The following is a 26,590-nucleotide window of genomic DNA, read 5'->3' on the forward strand; positions in this document are numbered from 1 at the left end:
GGCTTGTGTGCCAAGGAACTCAATCTCCAGGCAACAGCCAGCAAGGACCTGAGACCTGCCACCAGTCACGTGAGTGAGCATGGAAGCAGATCCTCTCCCAGGTGAGTCTTGCTTGAATTGACTGCAGCTCTGCTAGATACCTTTACTGCAGCCTTGTGAGAGACTCTGAGTCAGAGGCACTCAGCTAAGTTGCACCTGGATTTCTGACCCACCAAAATCATGAGAAAATAAACATTTGTGTTTTTAAGCTGCTAAGTTTGCTATAATTTGTTTTACAATTATAGATCACTAGCTGAGGGCTACCCAGGATCCAAAGTCAAATAAGAAATAGCACTGGAACGCAACGATCCTGCAGACTATCAGGGTTGATAGAAAAGTGGCCATGATCACAGTACAATATAATAGGTGTTATAGAAACATACACAGTGAGTGATGGGAGCACAGAGAGAAGAGAATTTCCATCCTACTTGAAGGCTGAAGGATTCAACTGGCAGATTTTATTTTGTCATTGAATGAGCAGGCTAAGTCATTTGATGAAAATGAGGAGAAAAGGTGATGGGATACTTGAGGAGAAAAGAGAACCTTTACTGGAAAGAATAGTTGAAGGATTTGGAAAAGAAACAAATGGTGGTATCTAGGCAGTGGGGAGTTGGTGTTAGAAATCATGGACTTACAGGCTCTCCAGTTGAGGTTGGGGTTTACTTTTCAAATGCTCTTAGCAATATGGATATAAGATTAGAGAAGCTGATGACTGAATTTGGGATTTCAGAAAAGATAAAACAGAAAAGCAAAGGACCGAGGAAGAAAAAGAGCCAAGAAAAAGAGCAAGACAATTCTTAAAGTCCTGGTAGAATTTAGCTTGAATAGGGAAAGAAAGACAATCAAAGTTGCTAAGAGCTTGGGGAAATGAGGCTGAATCTGACCTCCCACCAATCACTAGGGCCAAGGGAATCAATGCTAGGTTTGGCTTAAGCCTAGGTCATACACTCCATTCCTGAGCTGGAGGAGACTTCCAGGCTAGAGTAGGAAAGAATGGTTACCTAGAAGAAAATTCAGGTATGCTACCATAAAAAGAGTGAATAGATGCTTTATAACAGAGACTGCTGGTTTCCTACAATAGTCTTCATTTCTTCCAGAGTAAGGGAACCCCTAGTTTTTAGGGGGTGGCATAATGATGGCATTTTCTAGTCTCCTGTAGCTAGGGATGCCCACATAACTAAGGAGCTGATCAAAGGGATGTGGAGAGAAGTGGTGCGTGTAATTTCTGGACTACGCCCTTAAAGGAAAGGGGATGCCATTGCATTTCCCTTTACTCCTTTTCTGCCTGCTGGAATGTGGTTTGTGGTGGTTAGCCAACGTGGACCATGAGGAAGAGATTCCACCCTAGGGAGAGGAGGACCAAAGAAGGAGCCTGCAATCCCTGGATGAGCTCATGGAGCCTTCATCCTCCCACATGAGGGATAATTACACTGCATGTTTCTAAAGCCACTTTGAATGTGGTTCTCTGTTACAAGCGGCTGGACCTATATTTCAACTAATCCAAATGTCCAATAAAAAAGATATGCTGGGAATATAAATGACCATAGCATAAGACAGAAAGTAGTAAGCAATAAACAGAGGCACAGGTAAAAAGGATACAGAGAAGAATCACCTCAAGCCACAATGTGAGCTTTCAAAAGAGATTAAAGTTTCTGATCAGTGACAGGCCACAGACTGTCCATAGGTGGTGGAATGCAGGCCAGGGAATGTGCCTCAACATCTGATCCCAGACAGGCCGACGGCAGTGGCAATGGTGATGGGAGCATGACAGTGACAACTGGCCCATGCGTCCAACTCAGCCAGGCAACATTTGATACCAAGCAATGACTTGGTATACTTACTTAAATTAGTTATGGTTTGGGTTGATACTTCTTGACAATAATCATAGAAATTCAGAAATTTAGGGGTGGAAGAAATCCTAGCGACTAGAAAAACTTCTGCTCCAATACCCTTAAAAAAATAATAATTACAGTGATGCTAAGTAAGTCTGGCACATAGCCAGTAGAACCCAGGCCTTTTAACTTCCAGGCCAGTGAGGGCTGAGGGCTTCTATATACTTAATTTATAAAGAATCCCTGTGAAGATTTCTTCTCCAGCAAAATTGTAACTTCAGGTTGCTACCTGCAATGCCCTTTTATTTTTCCATGAACAAACCTTGCATTGGCATAGCAATCTTTAGCTTTCAGAATAATTTCACATTTTTTCTCATTTGATCCTGACAGTAATCCTATGCAGTGAGGTGAGGAAATTGAAGCTGAAAGTCTTCAAGAGACCCTCCGACAATGAAGATCTATTAATTGGCAGAGGGAATTGCGTATGATGCTCTTACCAATCATCCACTAATTTTCCTAATTGTCATTTTTCCAGCCTTTCTGACTCTTACTTTATTGAGGAAAAATATTGTGTGCTGCCTTGTGATGAAATTGGAGTAAATCTCAGACAACAAGTTATTCAGGGTGGTTTCTGTTATTTGGAGCTGCATTGTCCAATAGGTAGCTTCTAATCACATGCAGACTATTTAGATTTAAATTAATTAAAATTAAGTACAACTTAAAACTCAGTTCTCAGTCACACTAGTCTCATTTCAAGTGCTCGGCCACCGGCTACTCTACTGGATGCTACTGATATAGAACATTTCCATCACGTCAGAAAGTTCTATGGGACAGCCTAGAGATCTAAGACACGCGTCTCTCTTCCGCCAATCCTCAATCTTGCCCTCAGTCTGTGCATAATCCAAGCCCAAAGACTGGTCCCCAAGCTCTCCCACTTCCTAAAGGAGATTTTAAAACTGGTAACGACAACAGAAATCGTTTGGCCTAGTCCTGCTAAGAAAGGGACGTGGCAATAAACGTCCAAGATTCTTCCACAAAAGTCAGTACAGCAAGTGGGCGGTGAAAAGGTGGCCGCGACCCAGACGTGGAGGTGGAAAGAGAAGCAAACGGGCGGGGCTGAGCGCGGCGCGCGCCGGGCGGGCGCAGTCTCGAGGCCGGGGGCGGGGCCGCGCGCGGCGGGCCGGGGAGGCGGGGGAGCCCAGCGGCCCGCGCGCCAGCCTAGCCGTGCGTGCTCACGTGACGAGTCCGCGAGGTCCCGCTCGCGCAGTAGTCTGGGCGAGCGAAGATGGCGGCTGAGAGGGAACCTCCTCCGCTGGGGGTCGGGAAACCCACCGACTTTGAGGAGCTGGAGGACGGAGAGGACCTGTTCACCAGCACTGTCTCCACCTTAGAGGTGAGACCGCGTCGCCGTGGGTGCTGCGCTCCGTCACTGCCGCGCGTCTCACCTTTCGGTGCCTTTGCCGTACCCCGACTTGTCCCTCCCCACCCCCACCCCCAGGTTTGCAAGGACCTGGTTGGGGCGACACCTGTGACGCGGGCCCCACCTCGGGGACCTGTCACTGGGCTGGAGTTGGCCTGGGCGGCTGGGCCTGCTTAAGAGAGCAAACTGCGGGCCGGGGGGCCGACCTGATGCCCTGAGGGGCCGGGACCGGACAGAGCATCGCAGTGCCCTTTCGCCGTTAAGCTGGCCCTCGTCAGTGTCACTTGCACCTCTTCTTCCAGAGCAGAGAAGGGTTTGCCCTGGGTTCCCGCAAACCTCTCACCGCGCTGCCGGGCGACCTCCGCAGCCCCTTTTAAGAGGTGCTTGCTTTTCCCTTCCCAAGGGAGGGTGTGCCTCCGAAAGCGGAGAGCAGTGAAGAGAGTGCTCAGTGGCCGAGGCGCTGGAGGGAGCGTGTGGATGCACTTTTCCCGGTCCTGGTCCCCTTCAAGGGGACTGCTAGTTCCCCTCGAGGGAGGTACCTTTTTTTGGACTGTTAAATAGGTAAATGCATTTGACCGGTTTTGCTTGTCTTCTTTAGTTCCTAAGCTTTTTAAGGATCATAGTGTTGATAAAATATAAAGTTGAAGGGAGGCAATAGTTCAGGAAACTGCTGGGCGGTGGGGGAGGTTTTTGGTTTTTTTTTTTAAGTTACCAGGGGAGAAATAAAAACAGATCCTCACTCCCTTTTCCTCTTTTCTCGCATGATCAGCGATCTCTGAAGCTAAGTGTTCCTGTTTTTGTCAAAGGAAACGCCCTCTATGAACTTAACTGTACTGGGCCTCCTGTATCCAGTTCGTATTTGAATTGCTTTGCCTTTGATGAGCGCACACACACTTCATAGCCCAACTTTCAGTGTGTGTATGTGTATTAAAATATAAGCAAATTTCCCAGAGAATTGTTTATCTTGGGCTGTACTTCCTTATAAACTGCTTTTTAGTAAGCTTTCCTAGCTTGTTGAACTCTGCAGCAAATCAATTGGAAATTACTGTAAAATATCCATTATTTGGCATTCACTTAGCTGAAACTGGGAACTTCCGGCACCCGTTTTCAGTACTGACCACATTCTGCTAATTGTATATGCAGGTTCCTGCCCAAACCCCACCTGTCCTCAGGATTATATGCTTCCTGGGGCTAGGGATAGTGCCTTGATCATCTTTGTTTCCTCACAAAATCTTGACCATTGATTGTATTTAGCAAATGTTTGCTGAATTAATTGTCAAAACCAGCATCCCCTAAGAATTAGTAAAAATTATCTTGCACAGCAAATTACCTTTTGGGGCCAATATCCTTGTAGTCCTTTATGTATACTCTGCAGGTACCTTAACACGTATTGAAAGTTAGTGTCTATGCATGATCCTAAGACCTGTATTCCCTGTGAAGACTACAAAGGTTTTCCACCAGCAAGAATCAGAATAAACTTAATTAACATAGTGTAAACTAGAATATTGTGAACACTAAACATTCTGTTTAATTGAAGTCTTTTAAAGTTGAGTAAAAGGAACTATCATTTATATTTCCCATTTGGATGGGACTTTTTAATAAGATATTTGACTTTTTTTCAGTAAAAGTCTACAAAATTTTGAGTATGAATAAATTTATTTTGGTTACTGCGTTATGAAAACTTTTTAAAAAGTTGGTTTTGATTGTTCATCTAAACCCCTTATTTCATGAGACTCATTCAGGGTATTAATTTTAAGGTAGTATAACTGTGAGACTTACAAATTCAGAACTTTTTTTTGGCTTTTCAAACTATTTGGGGAAGGATATATAGCAGCATTTATTAGTACACCAAAGCTGCTCTAAAGGAATGTTTTTTCAGTATGCCCCTTTTCTTTTGAATAGTGCTTCTCAAACTTCAGTGTGTAGGGGAAACCATAGGATTCTTGTTTAAAATGCAGATGCCTTTGCCTCACTAGAGTCTGCATGTTTTATAAGTGTTCTAGATCATTGTTTTTCAAATATGTAAGTTACCTAGAGATCTTGTTAAAGCAAATTCTGATTCTGTAGGTCTGGGATAAGCCAAATTCTGCATTTTTAACAAACTCTCCTCATGACATTGCTTCTAGTCCGAGGACAACAATGAGTTGCAGAGCCCCAGGTGATTCTGACACAGGTCATCTGCTTTGAATAGTTATTACCTAAGCCGTAAATTGTAAGAAAGGCATAAAAATTAATGTCTTTCTATTTTTAAAAAAAGTAAGCCAGAGTTTTAAAAATATTATTCATGTAGAAACTTTTTCATTTGAGGGCATTTGGAGGAAAAAATCAGTTGAAATCCATGTAAGTGAAAATCAAATTATACACAGCTTCCATGTCATAATTGTTAAGCTTGTAATGACTATACCACTTAGTGTATATGTATGCTATGAGTATGTTTTTATCCCAATACTAGACTCCTTTCCTTTCAAAATTAAGAACAGTCACATCAAGCTATGTTCAGTAGCTAAAGCATATTTAAAACCCCTAGTGTATGTTTCTGTTGTGACTATGAAACAGAGTGGAGAAGGGCTGGCATGGGGGCAGGGAAGGGAATGAGAAGGGAAAAAATCTGGCAAAAGCTTGTTCTTTTTTTGTACCTGAGAGGCTTTACATTGTTTAGGAATACTACTTTTACTGCCTTTTTTTTTTTTTTTTTTTTTTAATGATATAGTCCTAAGCTTAAAAGGTGCTTGCCCTAAGGCAGCATGAAGTAGTAAGACAACACCTTAAAAAGGTCAGGAAATTTATATTATATGCCTGTTCTTTTTTTTTTTCTTTTTTGAATTATAGTTTATTTACAATGTTGTGTTAGTTTCACCTGTTCTTTTTTTAAACAGCTTTATTGAGTTATAATTCACATATCATATAACTCACGCATTTAGTATGTACAATTTTATGGGTTTTAGTATATTCACAGATACTACAACATTTTCATCACCTCAGAAAGAAACCTCGTACCCTCTCACCCCTGTCCCCATTCCCTAAACTCCTCTGCTCCCAACCTTAGGCAACTACTGATTCACTTTCTGTCTCTATAGACGTCCCTATTCTAGACTTTACATGAATGAAATCATGTAACATGTGGTCTTTTGTGACTAACTTCTTTCACTTGGCATAATGTTTTCAAAGTCTATACTTAATTCTTTTTTATGCCTGAATAATAATCCGTTGTATGGCTATACCACATTTTGTTTATCCATTTTGTCTATCCATTTTGTCTATCCATTTTGTCATTCATTGGACATTTGCGTTGTTTCCACATTTTGACTATTATAAATAATGCTGCAATAAACATTTGTGTACAAGTAGAATTGCTGGGTTATATGGTGACTCTACATTTAATCATTTGAAGAATTGCTGGAGTGGTTTCCCAAAATGGCCACACCATTTTACATTCCCACCAGCCATGTACGAGGGAACCAGTTTTTCCACATTCTCACCAACATTTGTTATTATTCGACTTTTTTATTCTATCCATCATAATGCATGTGAAATGGTATCTAAGTGTGGTTTTGATTATATTTTCTTGAAGACATCTTTGCATGTGCTTATTGGCCATTTGTACATCTTTGGAGAAATGTCTGTTCAGAGCCTTTGCTCATTTTTCAGTTGGGTTGTCTTTTTTTTTTTATTTTTTTTTATAAATTTATTTATTTATTTTAGTTTTGGCTGCATTGGGTCTTTGTTGCTGCACACAGGCTTTCTCTAGGTGCAGCGAGCGGGGGCTACTCTTCGTTGTGGGGCGTTGGCTTCTCATTGTGGCGACTTCTTTTGTTGCGGAGCATGGGCTCTAGGTGCGCAGGCTTCAGTAGTTGTGGCTCGCGGGCTCAGTAGTTGTGGCTCGTGGGCTCTAGAGCACAGGCTCAGTAGTTGTGGCACACGGGCTTAGTTGTTCTGTGGCATGTGGGATCTTCCCGGACCAGGGCTCGAACCGGTGTCCCCTGCATTGGCAGGCGGATTCTTAACCACTGCGCCACCAGGGAAGCCCTGTCTTTTTATTTATAAGAATTTTTTGTATATTGTAGATACAAGTTCTTTACCAGATACATGATTTGCAAAAATTTTCCCCCATTCTGTGGATTGTCTTTTCATGTTCTTGACAGTGTTCTCTGATGCACAAATTTCTTAAAAATGTGATGAAGTCCAGTTTATCTGTTTTTTATTTTGTTGGTCATGCTTTCAACATCATATATAAGCATCCCCTACCCAATCCAAGGTCATGAAGATTTATATCTGTTTTTTTAATTAATTTATTAATTCATTTATAATAACAATAACCTATTACGTGTCAGCATAAATCACGTTTTTAACAGAAAATATCTATATTTTCCAAAACAAGAGAAAATATGTGAGAAGAATGGCATTGTTTTACATTAAGTTCTTTTTACATAAATTTATATCACTTTTTTTTTATTCAAAAAGAAAGTCACAAAAATTATAATCATCCTCATCAGTTCACTCAGTCCCATGTAATTAATTTTTTTTTCATCTTGGTCTTTTGTTAGCACTTTTATGAATTCATCAGTTTTCCATTAGAGTTCTGAAAATGCTTATTCATTCGGTTCAGCAGTATAGTCAGTTACCAGAAACCTGTACTTGTCAGAGTCTTTTCCATGAATTCCATGAATATGTTTTCTTCTAAGAGTTTTATAGTTTTGGCTCTTACATTTAGGGGTTTGATTCATTTTGAGTTAACTTTTGTATATGGTATGAGGTAAAGTCCAACTTCATTGTTTTGCATGTGGCAATCCAGTTGTCACCGCACCATTTGATGAAAAGACTGTTTCTCCATTGAATGGTCTTGGCATACTTTCCGAAAATTGGTTGACTGTAGATGTTTACACCTGGTTCTTGTACTAACCTCAAATCTTAAGGTCAGCTGAAGTTAAGTTGAGAACCACAGTTTCCCCAACACAGTCACATGATAGTTTATAGTGCATTTCAAATGAAATTTCCAGATGGGAGGTTCGCAGGTCTTAGAATTCCTTTCCCACCATGTAACTCTATGCCATAATTGCTCAGAAGATACTGTACTTAGTTGACTTCAGTAAATACTTGAGTATTTACTCTCTACCGTACTTTTTAGATGATAACGGGAGTGCAGATATTAGCAAGATAATGCAAATCTTTGAGGACAGAAAATCTCCAGTGGAGAAGAAAGATGTACAGAAAACTCTGATACAGACAGACTATGACTATATGATCTGAAAACACTGAAAGTACCAGTAAAATGGGAGCGATTCTAACTCCTATCCGCGTTCCTGACACATAGTAGATGAACAGTAAGTGTTTCTGTTGGCTAGGAAAAGCCATTGAGATGGTAATATTTAAGAGAGACTTTGAAGGGTGGAATGAAATTTCAATGTGGGAGAATGGCACGTGTCACTTAAGGTTCAGTCCATATTTTAGGGAACCATAAATAATTCTGAGTGGCTGAATATAGGATGTTACAGGTTAATGTGGTGAGATTGTGAACAGCTTTGAAATTTGTTTTGTAGGCACGTAAGAGCTCTGGAAGATTTTCAGGGCAGTAACATGATCACCTAGGATGCTTAATGTGCTAGTGGTCTGAGGGATAAATTTGAGTGTGAGGTATCATTGGTAGGTTGATGAGCCAGAGGTTATTTTAAATCTAAGGTTAAAAGCCTCAAGAAGAAAAATGCAAATAATACAGGAGAGAAAGAAGTTGATGCAAAAGCAGATTAAAAGATAGACATCTTAAGACTTACAATGTCTAGGGGAAGGAATTATAAGTTTATTTCATTTGGGAATAAGTTACACCAATGCAGATACTATCAGACAGCTAGAAATACTGGATGGACTAGAGATACAGATTCAATACAATTTATTGAACGGTGACACTAAACCAAACTAGTTTAGTAGAAATCTAGTCCTTGCCCTTATGGAGTATATGAACCAACAGGAGTCAACATAATAAACACACCTATGTGAACAAGCACCTGCAATACCAGGTGATATATGTGTAATTGAAATATGCACATGGTACAGAAATAGTATAGAAAACTGGAGTGACTTAATTGCATAGAGATGATCTTTGAAACCCTGAAAAGTGGGTGACATTATCAAGAGAGCAAGTAGAGTAAGACTAAAGAGTCTTTTGATAAAGAACTGAAGTTTAGTATCTATTGTTCTAACACAACAGGTAGTAACAGCATATATCTTGTTTTCCTAATTCTGTCTTCTAATCTTTGGGTTGGCATCCAACTTTAAATGTTTTAATTTTTTTGAAAATTTCATTATGAATTACCTATGTTTAAGAGGAAAGACATTTCGTGACCAGGTATTTAAAGGCAACAGCATGGAAAATACTAGAAAGAGATTTATGACGAGGTATAACTCTAACTGACTACTTTCCCTGGAAGCCATTAAATATAAGGGTTTTAGAATGAACTATTTTTATAGTGCCTGTAAAAAATGTTATTCTATGTAGTTGCTTGAGGCAGAGGTGCTCAATTTTTTTCAGTTTTTTTCTTAAAAAGAATTGTTTTGTTTTGGTTTGGTTTTTCTTTTGGCCATGCTGACGGCTTGTGGGATCTTAGTTCCCTGACCAGGGATTGAACCCAGGCCCTCAGCAGTGAAAGCTTGGAGTCCTAACCACTGGACTGCCAGGAAACTCCCCAGATTTGTCCTTAATGTTACTTTTCAAATGCCCACTTTCCTATAAAATTGAACTCTGGTGTTTTTTTCCTGTGATGATAGTTTTTAGTTGTGATAAAATTTACCTCAGTAAAGTTCACTACCACCTCAATCAAGATATAGGACACTTCCATCACCTCCTAAAAATTCTCTCATGTAGTTAACGCCTCCCACTCCCAGCCTCTGGCACCTACTGATCTGTTTTTTGCCTATAGTTTTGTCTTTTCCAGAATTTCATGTAAATGGACTCATATAAATGGAATTATATTTTTTATAAATAAAACAGTATGAAACTTCCTGAATGTAGCTTCTTTAACTTAACCTAAAGTATCTAATATTTATTGATGTTGTTGCATGTATCAGTAATTCATTCCTTTTTGTTGCTGAATTTAGTATTCCATTGTATTGTGTATCACAGTTGTTTGTTGTTGAAAAATGTTTATGTTGTTTACAGTTTTGGGCATTAATGACTAGAGACGACATAAACATCTATGTACAGATTTTTGTATGAACAGTTTTCATCTCCTTTGGGAAAATACTTAGAAGTAGGATTGCTGGTTGTGTGGTAAATACATGTTTAACTTTCTAAGAGACTGCCAAACTTTTTGCCAGAAAGGTTCAAGGGAGATAAAGCATAGGGAGATGAAGTTAATTACTTTTAGTCTTGCAAGTTAATGACTCTAGTAATAATATAACTCAAGTTATAATAATAACTAATAATATAACTCAAGACCATGTCCATTAGGACAGTGTTCTCCAAGTCTGAGAATTGATAATATATGGTTTCATTAAAATGAAAGCATGATGTTTCAAGACAAAAGTATGTTATGGTATTTCCTCCCATCATAGAAGTTATTTTAATATTGAAGTTTTAGGGACTTCCCTGGTGGCACAGTGGTTAAGAATCCGCCTACCAATGCAGGGGACACAGATTCGAGCCCTGGTCTGGGAAGATCCCACATGCCGTGGAGCAACTAAGCCCACATGCCACAACTACTGAGCCTGCACTCTAGAGCCTGCAAGACACAGCTACTGAGCTGGCATGCCACAACTGCTGAAGCCGCACGCCTAGAGCCCGTGCTCTGCAACAAGAGAAGCCACCGCAATGGGAAGCCCGTGCACTGCAACGAAGGGTAGCCCCCACTCACCACAACTAGAGAAAGCCTGCCTGCAACAACAAAGACCCAATGCAGCCAAAAATAAAATAAATAAATAAATTTCTTTAAAAATATATATATTGAAACTTTATTCCTATTCAAAGAGTCACACTTTGTATGTATTATTGAGTGTTTGAATCCTGAAGGCTAGTCCGAAGGAAACTTCAGTGCATCTGGATTTGCCTGTTTTAGTCTCTGGTCAGGTTTTCATTCATTTTATCTCTGAAATCTAAAAAAATTATAAAAAATTCTAAGAAAGAAAGAGAAAGAAGAAAAAGATAACTGCCAGACTGTTTTCTTCAATGATTGAGAATTCAGTTTTTCCACATCCTTGTCAGCACTTGTTAGTGTCAGTTTTATTTCAGGCAGTGGCACGCTTGGGGCTGGCTTATACTGGCTTGAAAGAACTGATCTTTAAATTATCAGGAATTTTGTAAACTGGTTAGTAAACAGCCATTGTTAAAAATTAAATTATATAAACATAAATAAATTATATTAAAAAAACAAAGGTAATAAATATATAAAACTTGCTGCTTCCTAATTCCTCTACTATGTTTTACTAGTTTCTATATATGTCTGTTGTATCCTTATGGTGGAAAGTAACATATCTTCCTAGCTCCACACTCAGTCGGGAGAAATCAGCCACAGAGGGTATGTTTATGCCACAGAAATCAGCAAAAGCTAAAATTCAGGGTCTTCTCTCCCAAAGACCTGATTGCTAAACATATACCAGCATACCAGTGATTTTTAGCCATTCTGCAAGGTATGTAGTGTTATCTAATTGTGGTTTTAATACACATTCCTTAATGGTTAATGATGGTGCATATCTTTTCACATACGTGTTCACTATCTGAAAATTGTCTCCTTTGGTGAAGTGTTCTTTCGTATCTTTTAGCCATTTTAAAATGGGTTTCCTTATTGAGTTTTGAGAATTCTTCATGTATTCTGAATACACATCCTTTGCCAGATGTGTGTTTTGAAGATATTTTTTCCCAATCTGTGGCTTGTTTTATCCTTTTTTAATTGATAGTACTTCATATGTTACATATGAAATCCTTGGCTAACATTAACGCAAGGTCACAAAGGTTTTGCTTATGTTTTTTCTATAAGTTTTATAGTTTTAGCTTTTATATTTGGACTTCAGATTGATTTTGAGTTTTCTTGTGAGTTGAGATTCATTTTTTTGAATATAAATATCTTGTTCAACCACCATTTATTGAAAGAATCATTTTATGGTTTGTTTTATGGCTCAGAATATGGTCTTCTGTGGTAAATATTATGTGTGCACTTGAAAAGAATGTATTTAGTCTGATATTGGGTGGAATGTTCTATAAATATTAAGTTAGTCGATAGTATTTTTCAGTACATGCAACAAACATCAGTGAATTTCAGATGTTTTATATTAAGTTAGAGAAGCTAGACTTTAAAAGTTTCTTCATTGGGTTGTCTTTGCATCTTTGTCAAAAATCAGTAGAGCATATATGTGTGGGTCTACTTCTGGACTCTGTTTTATTGATCTTTTGACTATCTTTTTGCCCGTTCTATGTGGTCTTGATTACCTTGATTAACTGAGTCTTGAAATCAGGTAGTGTGAATCCAGTGACTTTGTTCTTTTCAAAATAGTTTTGGCTATTCTAGTTCTTTTGCCTGTCCATATAATTTTAGAATCTATTTATTGATTTCTACCAAAAATTCCTGCTGAGATTTTAATTGAGATTGTAATGAATCCATTGATTAGTTTGGGGGAGAATTAACTTATTAACAATACTGAGCCTTTAAGCCATAGGTATACTATTTCTCTCCTTTTTTTTTTTTCTTTTAGGTCTGTCTTGATCTTTTTCATCAGTGTTCATAGTTATCAGCATACAGATCTAGTACATATTTTATTAGTTTATACCTATTTTATGGTTTTTTGGTGCCTTTATATCCTTTACATTTGCTCATTGGTGGCATATTTACCCTGTTTTCTGCAACTGTTGCTAAACATTCTAGTTCTAGTAGGTTTTTTGTAGAACCTTTGGGATTTTCTATGTAAACAATCATGTTGTCTCTGATTAGAGTTTTATTTCTTTCCAATCTGTATGTCTTTCTTTTTCTTGTTTTAATGCACTAGCTGGAACCAATATTGTAATACTGAATAGAAGTGGTGAGAGTGGGTATCTTTTCTCCTTTCGTGCTAATAGGAGGAAAATATTCATTTTTTTTCTCCCTTAAATATGATTTTTTTGGGTAGATGACCTTTATTGGGTTAAAGAAGTTTCCTTCTATTTCTGGTTTTCTGACTTTTGGATCTCTGAATGATGTTGATGTTGGCAAATGATTTTTCTGCATCTAATAAGATGTTCATATAATTCTCTTTAGTTTATTGATAAACTGGAGTATATTGATTGATTTTCAAATGTTGAAACCTTGAATTCCTGGCATAAACCCCACACAGTCATAATGTATTTATCCTTTTTATATATTGCTGCATCCAGTTTGCCAGTGTTTTGCTGCTATTGTGTCTGTGTTTGTGACAGATATTTGTGTGTCGTTTTCTTTTACTCGTACTGTCTGATTTTGGTATCAGAAATGCTTACCTCATTAAATGAGTTGGAGAGTGTTTCCCCCTCTTCTATATTCTTGAAGAGGTTGTGTGGAATTAGTCATATGTCTGCCTTAAGGGTTGACAGAACTTGCTAGTAAAATCATCTGAACATGTTGTTTTGTTTGCTGGACGATTTTTAACTTCAAATTCAGTGTATCTGATAGATACAGAAATATTTCTTCTTGTTGAACTTTGGTGGTATGTGACTTTCAAGGAATTTGTCCGTTCAGTGTAAGCTGTGAAATTCATGGGCATAGGTTTTTCATAATACTCCATTATCCTATTACCGTATCTGTGTAGTCTGGGTAATGCCCTTCCTTTTTCATTGCTTATATTGGTAATTTATGTCATCTCTTTGTTTATTTATTCATTCATTTTAATCTTGCTAAAGGTTTGTCATCTTATTGGAATCTTTCCAAAAAATCAGTTTTTGGTTTCTTGGTTTCTTTTTTATTTTTTGTTTTGTTTTTTAATTTCATTAATTTCCTTCTGCTTGCTGTCTGTTTAGTTTACTCTTCTGTTTTGTCAAGCTTTGATCATTGGTTTAAGACTTTTTTTTTTGAGTGCTAGTATTTAGCTATGTATTTCTCTGTAAGCACTGCTTTAGCTGCATCCCACAAATTTTGATACTGTGCTTTTGTTTTTATTCAATTTAAACTATTTTCTAGTTTCCCTTGTGACTTCCTGTTTGACTTATAGGTTATTTAGAAGTGTGCTAATTTCCAAAATTTGAGGATTTTCCAGATAGTTTTCTGTTACTGATACAGGTTTGTTTTATTAGTGTCAGAGAATGTTTTATGGTTCCAGTTCTTTTAAATTTGTTAAGGTTTGTCTGATGGCCCAGAATGTGATCTGTTATGGTGAACAGTCTGTGTACACTTGAAAAACATGTATATAGTCTAATGTTATTGTTGAAGTGTTCTCTAAATGTTAAGTCAAGTTGATTGATATACTTTTCCAGGTCTTCTCTATCTTCCCTTATTATCTATTTATTGTATCAATTACTGTAATTTAGTATTATTATAATTTCTTGGCAAATTGATCCTTTTATCACATGATACCCCTCTTTATTGCTGATAATACTCCTTATTCTTAAGTTTATTTTATCTGATGTTAATGTAACACTCCAGCTCTTCTTGGTAGCATGACATGTTTTTTCCATTCTTTTACTTTTAACTTACCTATGTCTTTAAAGTAGGGTTTTGTAGGCAGCATATTGTTGTGCATTGTTATTTTTGTACACAGTATGGCCACTTCTGTCTTTTAATTGGTGTGTTTAGAATATTTACATTTAATGTGATTATTGGTGTGATTGCATTAGATCTAGCATTTTATTTGATTACTGTTTTTCACTTCTGTTTTTCCCTCTGAAAACAGAGGGAAATATATACCTAAACATTTACAGTCCAATTAGAGATAATATTGTACTTTGACAAACAAAATTCAGAGCCTTACAACCATATAGGTCCATTTATCTTTTTTCTTTCACGTTATATTTCTCATGTGTATTACATCTCCATTCATTGAAAACTTTACCATTGTTGTAATTTTTGCTTTCATAGTTATACACATTTTAAATAACTTAAGAAAAGAAAAATGGTCTATTTTATATCCCCAGTTACCATTTCTTTGGTTCTTCTTTTATTTCTTTTTTTTTTTAAACATTTTTATTTATGTATTTATTTGGTTGCATAGGGTCTCAGTTGCGTCATGCGGGCTCTTCGTTGTGGCACGCAGGCTTCTCTCTAGATGCAATGTGTGAGCTCCAGAGCGTGTGGGCTTAGTAATTGCAGCACGTGGGCTCTGTAGTTGTGGTACGCAGGCTCCAGAGCACAGGCTCAGTAGTTGTGGCACGCTGGCTCTCTAGTTGTGGTGCACGGGCTCCAGAGCCTGGGCTCAGTAGTTGCAGCACATGGGCTCTCTAGTTGTGGCACGTGGGCACAAGGGCTCTCTAGCTGTGGTGTGCGGGGTCTAGAGTGCATGGGTTTAGTTGCCCCACAGCATGTGGGATCTTAGTTCCCTGACCAGGGATCGAACCTGTGTCCCTTGCATTGAAAGGTGCATTCTTAACCACGGGACCACCAGGGAAGTCCCAGATAGCAGCCATTTTTAATAATGAGGCTGCATCTAGTTTTCTCTGAAGTTGTCCTGTTTGGAGTTTTCATTTTTTTGGATCTGTAAATTAATGTCTTGCACCAAATTTGGAGAGTTTTTAGCCATCATTTCTTGAAATATTGTTTTGCGTTGCTCTTTTTCTAGGACTTCAGTAACATGAATGTTAGACCTTTTTATACTGTTTCACAGATCCTTGGGGTTCTATTCATTTTCTTTATTTCTTTTTTCCTCTCTATTACTCAGATTGGAGATTTCCTAATGATTTATCTTCAAGGTCACTAATTTTTTCTTTCAAGAACTGTAAAGGGTAAACTTTACTCTCCTGGTAAGCTAACAGATTAACTTGTTTTATGGTTGCTGGAAGTTGACACGATAAAGGACTTTCTTACTGAAAGCATAGCAAGTATTGGGTTAGCCAAAAAGTGCCTTCGGTTTTTAAGTAAAAATAAAAGACATGCTTTTCATTTTCACCAAAAACTTTATTGAGCAACGTATTCACCCTTTTGTTCCACTACCTTCTGCCATTTTTCAGGCAACTTCATAATTCCATCTTCCCAAAACTTTTTGTCTTTTTGAGCAAAGAACTGTTCTAGGTGCTTTTTACAGTCTTCCAGGGAATTGAAATTTTTTCCATTAAGAGAATTTTGTAAAGACCAAAATAAATGGAAATCCGAAGTTGCAATGTCTGGTGAATACAATGGATGAATCAGAACTTCCCAGCCGAGCTATAACAGTTTTTGCCTGGTCATCAAAGGAACATGCAGTCTTACATTATCCTGATGGAAGATTATGCGCTTTCTGTTGACTAATTCTGGATGCTTTTCATCGAGTGCTGCTTTCTGTTGGTCTAAATGGGAGCAGTACTTGTTGGAATTAATCATTTGGTTTTCCGGAGGGAGCTCATAATAGAGGACTCCCTTTCAATTCCACCATATACACAACATCACCTTCTTTGAATGACGACCAGCCTTTGGTGTGGTTGGTGGTGGTTCATTTCACTTGACCCACAATCTGTTCCGTTCCCCATTATTGTACAGTATCCAGTTTTCATCGCCTGTCACAATTTGTTTTAAAAATGGAATGTTTTCATTACGTTTAAGTAGAGAATCGCATGCAGAAATACGGTCAAGAAGGTTTTTTCTGCTTAACTTATGTGGAACCCAAACATCAAAGTGATGAGCATAACCAAGCTGGTGCAAATGATTTTCACCACTTGATTTGGATATTTTGAGTATGTCGGCTATCTCCCGTGTGGTGTAACGTTGATTGTTCTCAGATAATGTCTCGATTTGATCGCTGTCAACTTCAACTGGTCTACCCCACCGTGGAGCATCGTCCAGTGAGAAATCTCCAGCATGAAACTTCGCAAACCACTTTTGACATATTTGATCAGTCACAGAACCTTCTCCATACACTGCACCAATCTTTTTTTGCGTTTCAGTTGCGTTTTTACTTTTCTTGAAATAATAAAGCAAAATATGCTGAAAACGTTATTTTTTCTTCCATCTTCAGTATTAAAATGGCTACACAAAAATTCACCAATTTTGATGTCTTTTTTTCAAATGCACGCTGATATGACAGGTGTTACATACTATCTAACAAAATTGTTTTGAATGAAGTTAAAGACAACTAAGTGCTATGACAGCCATCTTGTGGAAAAAAACGAACGAACCTTTTGGCCAACCCAATAGCATGAATATGTTTGTGACCATTTCCCTTGCCCCTCTCTTGCCAGGATGATAAATGGAGGGGCCCAGGCCAGTGTTGCACCAGCCTTTGGTTTGTGTCACAGCTGAGGAACCTGAGCTTAGGGAACCCAAATCATTTATAATAGGCAATGTCTGCTTGATCTTTGCTCCAGAGGATGCTTATACTGGACAGTAAACAGACCTGGTCTTTTGAGGGGAAAGAGATGCTGATGTCTTTCTTCCAAGGCTGTTTCCCAGAAACATAGGCTTCTCTCAGAGTTTTAGCTGTCTGCACTGTCACATAGTGGACTGGAGCTCAGCTTGGGCTACCCTTGTAGCAAAGCAATGAAAGAAGGGAGAGAAAATACTAATGAAGATTTCTGTCTCCTGCTCTTCAGGCTACTGGGCCCCCTTTTCCTGGTTCAGCTGGCTAGAAAGTAGATTTTCTTTTGGGGTTTTAGATGCTTTGTCATGCAGCTAAGCAATTAGGTGTGGCCTCAGGGCAGGGACAGGAGAGGAAAGGTTTGGGAAGCAAGGGGGAGAAAAAAGAATTTTCCACCTATTTTCTCCAGGTTGTAGGGGCCCTGGTGTTATAGCTAGATAGACAAAGTTGTTTTGTTTTGTGTGGTGTGTTGTTGTTGTTGTTTTGAGTCTCTTCACACACTCCTAGTGTAGTTCTGCAGTTGGGGCCATCCTCAGGAAAAGGTGGGAGAGAGAAGAAAAAGAAAAATCATAAAATTCATCCCCATAAGGATCATTTTTCACATTTTTGGCTCCCTCCCCAACCTGCCTATTTTTTACTTTTAGATCATTGTTTCTGTATTCTATCCAGAGCTTTTAGTGTTAATCAGTGGGAGAAAGAGGCTTAGGTGGGCTTCTTTAGTCTTTGTTGCAATCCAAAGCACTAGTTGTTTTGGTTTGTTTTTGTTTTTTTGTTTTGGTTTGGTTTTTTTTGAAGAGATATTAGCAACCTTGAAACTTTTAATAAAAATAATCTCTAGCAAACTACTAAATGATGATATAGAAGAAGAAAAGAATATATATTTATTAAAAACACTGATGTCTCCTCATTGCCTGTCTCGGACAACTATAATTCTGATCACCCAGAAGCTGTCACTGTACCCTTCCACCATCACTTCCTTGTTTGATGGACCACTCTCTCCTTACTCCTTTCCATCCAGTGGAGAACAGCTCTTCCTGCACTCACTAGGAAACTAGTGAAAGAGGAAACTCACTAGGAAAGAGACATGGAGAGGCAGGGGCAGAGATAAGTGAGTCCTGAGAGCCTTTAGTGAGTGACTGCTCCATGACTGCTCTGTGAGCAGTGGAGCAGGGCACTCCATGCTGCTGATGGATGGGCACCAGTAGAAAGTGCATGCCTCATAGTCTCCCCACAGTGGGGTGACTGCTGCCACCACAGCCATTACTGGCGTTGCTCACCCGTCCACACCATTCCCATCTTGTTCTCCACTCTCAGGCACTGAACTATGATATAAAAGAGTCCTTTTTGTTACATAAACATGCCAGTTTTTCATTCTCTGACTTTGATGTCAGAGAACAATGAATACCCAAGATATTAGAGTAGTATAAACATTCAGTTATGATAAGAATACGTTATAGGTTGTTAATAGTCTACATGTATTATAACTATGGACTGTATTACAATTTTTACTTTGAGTACACATATCTATTTTAGAGAATTGAAGAGGGAAAACGTAGTTTCTTTTTGTTCAGATATTTAGCATTTCTGTTGCTTTTTCTTCATTCATTGTTTCCTCTTGTATCATTTTTCTTAAGCGTAAAGAATTTCCTTTAGTGTTTTTTTTAGACCTGGTTTATTGATGATGAATTATCTTATTTGTACTTCATCTGAAAACTATTTTACCTTTATTCCTGAAGGGTATTTTTGCTGTTTATAGATTTGTGGGTAGACAGTTCTTTCTTCCATCACTTTGAAAGTATTCTTACTGTTTTCTTAGTCTTTGTGATTTCTGATGAGAAATCTATGGTCATTTTAATTGGTGTCCCCCTGTAAAAATGGGTTTTTTCTCTCACTACTTTCATTTGTTTCTCTAATACTTTTATTTTTAGCTGTGTGATGATGTGTGTAAACATAGTTTTCTCTGGTTTTATCCTCTTTCAGGTTTGCTCCTATAAATTTATGTCCTTCAACTTCAGGAATTTTCAACCATTTCTTCTGTAAATATTTCTGCAAAAATTTTTCATCTGTCCAGGAACTTCAGTGATATGAGTGTTAGACTTTTTGATATTATCTTACAGACTCCTGAGGCCTTGTTCATTTTTTTTTAATATTTACTTTTTTATTTATTTGGCTGCGTCGGGTCTTAGTTGCAGCATGCGGGATCTTTTGTTGTGGCGCACAGGCTCAGTAGTTGCGGCACAAGGGCTCTCTAGTTGTGGCATGTGGGCTTAGTTGCCCTGCAGCATGTGGGTCTTAGTTCCCCAACCAGGGATCGAACCCGTGTCCCCTGCATTGGAAGGCGGATTCTTAACCACTGGACCACCAGGGAAGTCCCCCTTGTTCATTTTATTCAACTTTTGTTTCACTGTTATTCAGATTGGATACTTTATGTGGATTTATTTTCAAGTTCAATGACACTTTTTTCTGTCATCTTCATTCTTTTATTGAACCCATTCTGTGAACTTTTTACTTTAGATAATTTTTTTCAGTTGTGAAATTTTCCTTTTTTTTTTCCTTTTCTTTTTTTTTTGGTAGTTTCTGTTTCTTTGCTGTGAACATCTTTCTTTTCATTCACTTCATAAGTATTTACCTTTATCTCATGGAGCATGGTTAGAAAAGCTTTTAAAAGTTTGTTTGATTAATACTTCCAACATCTGAGCTGTTTTGGGGTTGGAATCTGTTGATTGTCTTTTCTCTTGAGATTTGGTCACAGGTTCATTACACAGGCATTAAATTATAGCAGTGAGTTGAGACTGACTATTTTTAAAGTTGCGTTTAATTTTTACAAATTTTGTTGCTTTGTTTTTTCAAAGTTATTATCAAGCAAGGTTAAGAAATGCAAAAAGAAATCGAATTAGGTGATTTTAGATTTAGAAATTGTGAAATAGTAAAATGTGTAGGTAAAAAAAAAGACTATTATAGCAATTCTGATGTATTTATTTATCTATTTATTCTCATTAAATAGACAAAAAATGGTACTCAAGGAGATTTATGTAACCATAGACAAGTTAGTGTGCAGGCAGAACTAGAATCCAGAGTTTTGATCCCCAGGAAATTTTGGTATTCAAAAATAAAATCTTTGTTCAAAATGAAGTTGAGGGTACAGGTATATTATATGTAGGTCCTTAATGCCTGTATCTTATTAAAAACAAGTACAGTTCTCCCTCAGTATCCACAGGGGATTGGTTCCAGGACATCCCACAGATACCAAAATCCCTTTTATGGAAGTCTCTTATATAAAATGCCATAGTATTTGCATATAATCTATATACATCCTCTCCCATATACTTTAAATCATCTCTAGATTATTTATAATACCTATGTCAATGTAAATGCTTGTAAATAGTTGTAAGTACAAGGTGTAAATGCTGTGTAAGTGGTTGCTGGTGTGTGGCAAATTCCAGTTTTGCTTTTTGGAACTTTCTGGAATTTACTTTTTTAATATTTTCAATCTTCAGTTGGTTGAATCTGTTGGAACCCCCAGAAACAGGGCCGACTGCTGAAAACATTTATTTTTAATGAGTAGTGTCAGGAAACTGGATCACATGTGTAACTATTTCTCTTTTATAATGGCATATTAAAAGCATCTTTCTGTGTCAGTAAATGCCACTCTGCTACTACATTGTTTGAAAACTAGACCACTTTTTAGAGCAGTTTTAAGTTCACAGCAAAATTGAATGGAAGGTATAGAGATTTCCCATATAATGCCCTTACACATGCATTTTCCTTCATTATCAGCATCCTCCACCATAGTGGTACATTTGCTTCAATTGGTGAAACCACTTTGACACATCATAATCACCCAAGATCCATAGTTTACATTAAGGTTCACTCTTAGTATTGTACATTCTCTGGGTTTGGACGAATGTATAATGACGTGTTCACTGTTATAATATCATACAGAGTAGTTTCACTGTCCTAAAAATCGTCTCTGCTCTGCCTATTCATCCCTTCCTTCCCCCAACCCACTGATCTTTTTACTATCTCCATAGTTTTGCCTTTTCCACAGTGTCTTATAGTTGTAATTATACAATATGTAGCTTTTTCAGACTGGCTTCTTTCACTTAGTAATATTTAAGTTTCTTCTGTATTTTTTCATGGTTAGAAAGCTCATTTCCTTTTAGTTTGAATAATATTCCATTGTCTGGATGTACTGTAGTTTATTTACCCATTCACCTACTGAAGAACATCTTCATTGCTTCCAAGTTTTTGCAATTATGAATAAAGCTGCTGTAAACATTATGTGCATGTTTTTGTATGGGCATAAGTTTTCAGCTCCTCTGGATGAATACTAAAGATCACGGTTGCTGGAACGTATGATAAGAGTATGCTCATCTTATAAATGTACTGCCAAATTGTCTTCTGTAGTGGCTGTACCACTTTGCATTCCCACCAGCAATGAATGAGAGTTCCTGTTGCTCCACATCCTCATCAGCATTTGGTGTTGTCAGTGTTCCAAATTTTGACCACTTTAATAGGTATATAGAATGTACCACTATGAGGTATAGTGGTGTCTCATTGTTGTTGTAATTTGCATTTATCTGATGATATATGATGTGGGGCATGTTTTCATATGCTTATTTGCCATGCTTTTATCTTTGGTGAAGTATCTTGAAGGTTTTTGTCCTATTTTTAAACTGAGTTGTGCATTTTCTAATTGTTGAATTTTAAGAGTTCTTTGTATATTTTGGATAACAGTGCTTTATCAGCTGTGTGTTTTGCAGATATTTTCTCCCAGTCTACAGCTTGTTTTTCCATTTTCTTGACACTGTCTTTTGCAGAGCAGAAGTTTTCATTTTAATTTTAGTGGAGTCTGTCTTATCAAATCTTTCTTTCATGGATTGTGCCTCTGTTGTATCTAAAAGCTCATTATGAAACCCAAGGTCATCTGAATTTTCTCCTATGTTATCTTCTAGAAACTTTATACTTTTGTGCTTTACGTTTAGGTCTGTGATCCATTTTGAGTTGATTTTTGTGAAGGGTGTAAGGTCTGTGTCTAGAGTCTTTTTTTTTACATGTAGATTTCCAGTTGTTCCAGCACTATTTGTTGAAGACACTAATTTTTCTCCATGGTATTGCCTTTGCTCATTTGTCAAAAAATCAATTGGCCATATTATGTGGATCTATGTCTGGGCTCTCTATTCTGTCCCATTAATCTATTCTTTCACTACTACCACACTGTGTTGATTATTGTAGCCTATGGTAAGTCTTGAAGTCAGGTAGCTTCAGTCCTCCCATTTTGTTCTTCTCCTTCAGTAATGTCTCTTCTGGGTTTTTTGCTTCTCCGTGTAAACTTTAGCATCATTTTATCGATAGTCACAAAATAACTTGCCGGGATTTTGATTGGTATTGCATTGAATCTGTGGATCAAGTCAGGAAGAACTGACATCTTGACAATATTGAATCTTCCTATTCATGAATATAGAATATCTCTTCATTTATTTAGTTCTTTAATTTTGTTCATTAGAGGTTTTTAGTTTTCCTCATATGGATATATTGATACATATTTTGTTAGATTTATTCCTAAAGTATTTAGTTGTTTTGGGTGCTGATGTAAATGGTTTTTTTTTTTTTTTATTTCAAATTCTGTTTGTTTGTTGCTGGTATATAGAAGTGATTAACTTTTGTATGTTAACCTGTATCCTACAGCTTTGCTGTAATTGCTTATTAGTTCTGGGAGCCTTTTTTGTCAGTTCTTCTGGATTTTCTACTTAGAGGATCATGTCATCTGTGAACACAGAGTTTTATTTCTTCCCAATCTATACACCTTTTATTTCCTTTTTTTGTCTTTCTGCATTAGCTTGGACTTGCAATATGATGTTGAAAAGCAGTAGTGACAGGGGAAATCCTTGCCTTGTTCCTGATCTTAGTGAGATAGCTCTGAGTTTCTCATTAAGTGTGATGTTAGCTCTAGGTTTTTTGTAGCTATTTCTCAAATTGAGGAGGTTCCCCTGTATTCCTAGTTTACTGAGAGCTTTTATCATGAATGGGTGTTGGAGCCACTCTGCTATTTTTAATGTAGCTGTGCTTTAGGGTATTTCAAACCTTTCAGTATTATAGACAATCTGGTTGACAAACTTGTGGCCAATTCTTACACATATTTGTAATTATTTTCTTAGAATTCAGTTAACAGATAGTCATTGAGTGTTTGTGGCCAGGAACCTGATAAAAAGTAATAAGCAAAATAAGACATTCTTCTTTCCTTATAGAATTTGTAGTCTATAAACAGATAATAATTATAATATAGTGTGGTAAGAGAAATTATGGCAAAAGAAATAGATATGCTGGGAAGCATATATATCACTCACCTAACCAGACTCAGCTACAGATGAGATTGAGGTTGTCAGGAACATCTTCTAGAAGAAGCTTATAATAAAAGCTTATTTGTTTCCAAATTTCTTCAAGAAAAAATGCTAAGGTAAATAGAGGCCTACCTTTGTGAGAGTTTGGTCTATAAGCATGAGCTCCTGAGAGAAAAGAAAACCGCTTTTTAAAATTTTCCCATAAGGAATTTAAACTGTTTTTGAAAGCTCTTAAGAAATGTCCTCATGCTGTAGAGGATAGTTTACTCAAAAAGCTGATCAGAAAATCTTATGAATTAGGAGTGGCCTTAAAAGATTATTCCTCCTTAGGGGCTTCCCTGGCGGCGCAATGGATTAGACTCCACACTCCCAGTGCAGGGGGCCCAGATTTGATCCCTGGTCAGGGAACTAGATCCCACAGGCATGCTGCAACTAAGAGTTCACATGCCACAGCTAAGACCTGGTGCAACCAAATAAATAAGTAAATATTAAAAAAAAAGAAGAAGAAGAAGAAGAAGAAACATGTCTCAGTGTTCCCTGGACAGTGTTTAAAAAAAGAAAAATTATTCATCCTACAAAAAATTTACTAATCATAAAACAAAGTTGATAATTTACTCTTACTAAAATTAAGAACTTCTATTCATCAATACCTACCATTAAGTGGAAAGGCATTAAGTACGGACTGGGAGAAAAATATTTGTGATACATATCTCACAAAGAACTTGTATCTAGAATATGTAAAGAATTACAAATCAATAGGAACAATAGAAAAAAATAGGGAAAATACTTGAAGAGACCCTTCACAAAAGAAGATATCCAAATGTCCGTTAATCATATGAAAAATTGCTCAGCCTCATTATTCATCTGGGAAATGCAAATTCAAACCACAAAAGATACACTCTACACCCTCCATAATAGCTAAAACGAAAAAGATGGAATATAGTAAAGTGTTGACAAGGGTATGGAGCAACTGAAATTTTCATATATTACTGGTGGGAATATAAATTAAATAACCACTTTAGAAGAATGTTTAGTGATATCTTCTAAAGCAGTACATTCACCTACCCTGTGATCCAGGTATTCCACTCCTAGGTACGTACCAAACAGACATTTGTTCACTGTTTGCTAAAAGATATATGTACTAGAAAGTTTATACAGTACTATTGGTAGTGGTATAAAACTGATAATGAAATTTGAAAACCCAAATGCCCATCAACAGTAGAATGGATCAATTGTGATGTATTTACACAGTGAAATATTTAAAGAAATGAAAATGAGTGTCCTATTATTACGTACAATAATATAGAAGAATCTCGTATACATAACGTTAAGATCAAAAACCAAATACACAAGAATATATTTTGTATGATTCCAGTTCCATGAAGAGCAAAAACAGGAAAAACAAATCCATGTTGGTAGAAGCCTGGGTGGAGAGAGGGTAAAGAATGGGAGGGATCATGAGTGGAGCTTCTAGAGTTGACGATAATGTTCTATTTCTTGATCTGGGTGCTGATTACACAGGGATGTTGGGTTTGGTAAATATCTAGCTGTGCACTTTTGATGTATACAACTTCCTTTTTGTTATTTTTTTAAAAAATAGTATTGGTTTTAACTATTACTATAAGAAAACTGTGATAAAACTGAAAGCTTTACAATCTTCATTCCATTTTGCTGACCTTTGTACTTTAAAAAGTACAAAAGTAGTCCCTTAGCTTAGTTGAAATGTAAATATTTGGGGGAGGGCATATTTTTAGTTTGAAACTATAGAAATTTTAGAATATTTGTAGTCTTAATTCAACTACTGTTAAAGCTTCCTCTTACAGTAAAGTAGTAGTTTGAACTTCTTACTGTTGCAACATGTTTTCAAGATCTGATATTTATTATTATGTCATAATATTGTATACTATGTAAATCGTTAAAATTTGTTTTTGTTAATTATAACTCAACATGGCAAATTAGTATATCTAACTGGGTGACTAGAAAAGATTTTATTTTTAAATCTTTAGTGACTTCTTGTTAAGAAAGGAGAAAGTGAGTAAAAGTATGTTTTTGATTCATTCTTACCCTCAAAGGAGGAACTATAAATAGCTGTTTGTCTTCTTCTTTTCTTATATTCAAGAGAATATTCAAGAGAATATTCTATTTCTGTAGTGTATAGAGATATAACAGACAAACATGGCAATCCACTGTCAATTATTGTTTTTTTAACAGTCAAGTCCATCATCTCCAGATCCAGCTAGTCTTATTACAGAAGATATTAGTACAAACTCCAATGGTCCAAAACCTGCAGAAGTTGTGCTGGATGATGACAGAGAAGACCTTTTTGCAGGTAATTATAAATACCTTTATTTTTTAAAAAAATAATTGTCAATTATAGCATATATCCTGTTAGAAAATATTCTCTAAAGCAAAACTGACATTTTGTGTAAAGTATTAGTGGTAGCTCTTCTTGTTACCAACTTAGGAGGATAGGAAATCTCAGTTAATTTGCTTTGTGAAAAATAAAGACTGCTGAAAGAAGCACGAATGTGATCCTTTCTGGTTTTAAGCAT

The 26,590-nt window shown here is 37.1% G+C and overlaps 1 protein-coding gene across 2 annotated transcripts in view; it reads left to right on the plus strand.

The window, feature by feature from the left end:
- The first annotated feature begins 3,106 nt into the window (after nucleotides 1-3,106).
- SNX2 (sorting nexin 2) overlaps nucleotides 3,107-26,590 on the plus strand; it is a 61,906-nt gene continuing 38,422 nt past the window's right edge. For both annotated transcript variants that reach the window (XM_082380713.1, XM_082380714.1), the window contains exons 1-2: nucleotides 3,107-3,264; nucleotides 26,250-26,367. In XM_082380713.1, the coding sequence (XP_082236839.1) occupies nucleotides 3,157-3,264; nucleotides 26,250-26,367 (226 nt within the window). In that variant the 5' untranslated portion in view covers nucleotides 3,107-3,156. The remainder of the gene's footprint in view (nucleotides 3,265-26,249; nucleotides 26,368-26,590) is intronic.

The sequence above is a fragment of the Balaenoptera borealis genome (assembly GCF_965194805.1).
Source record: "Balaenoptera borealis genome assembly, chromosome: 2".
In the NCBI taxonomy this organism is placed as follows: Eukaryota; Metazoa; Chordata; class Mammalia; order Artiodactyla; family Balaenopteridae; genus Balaenoptera; species Balaenoptera borealis.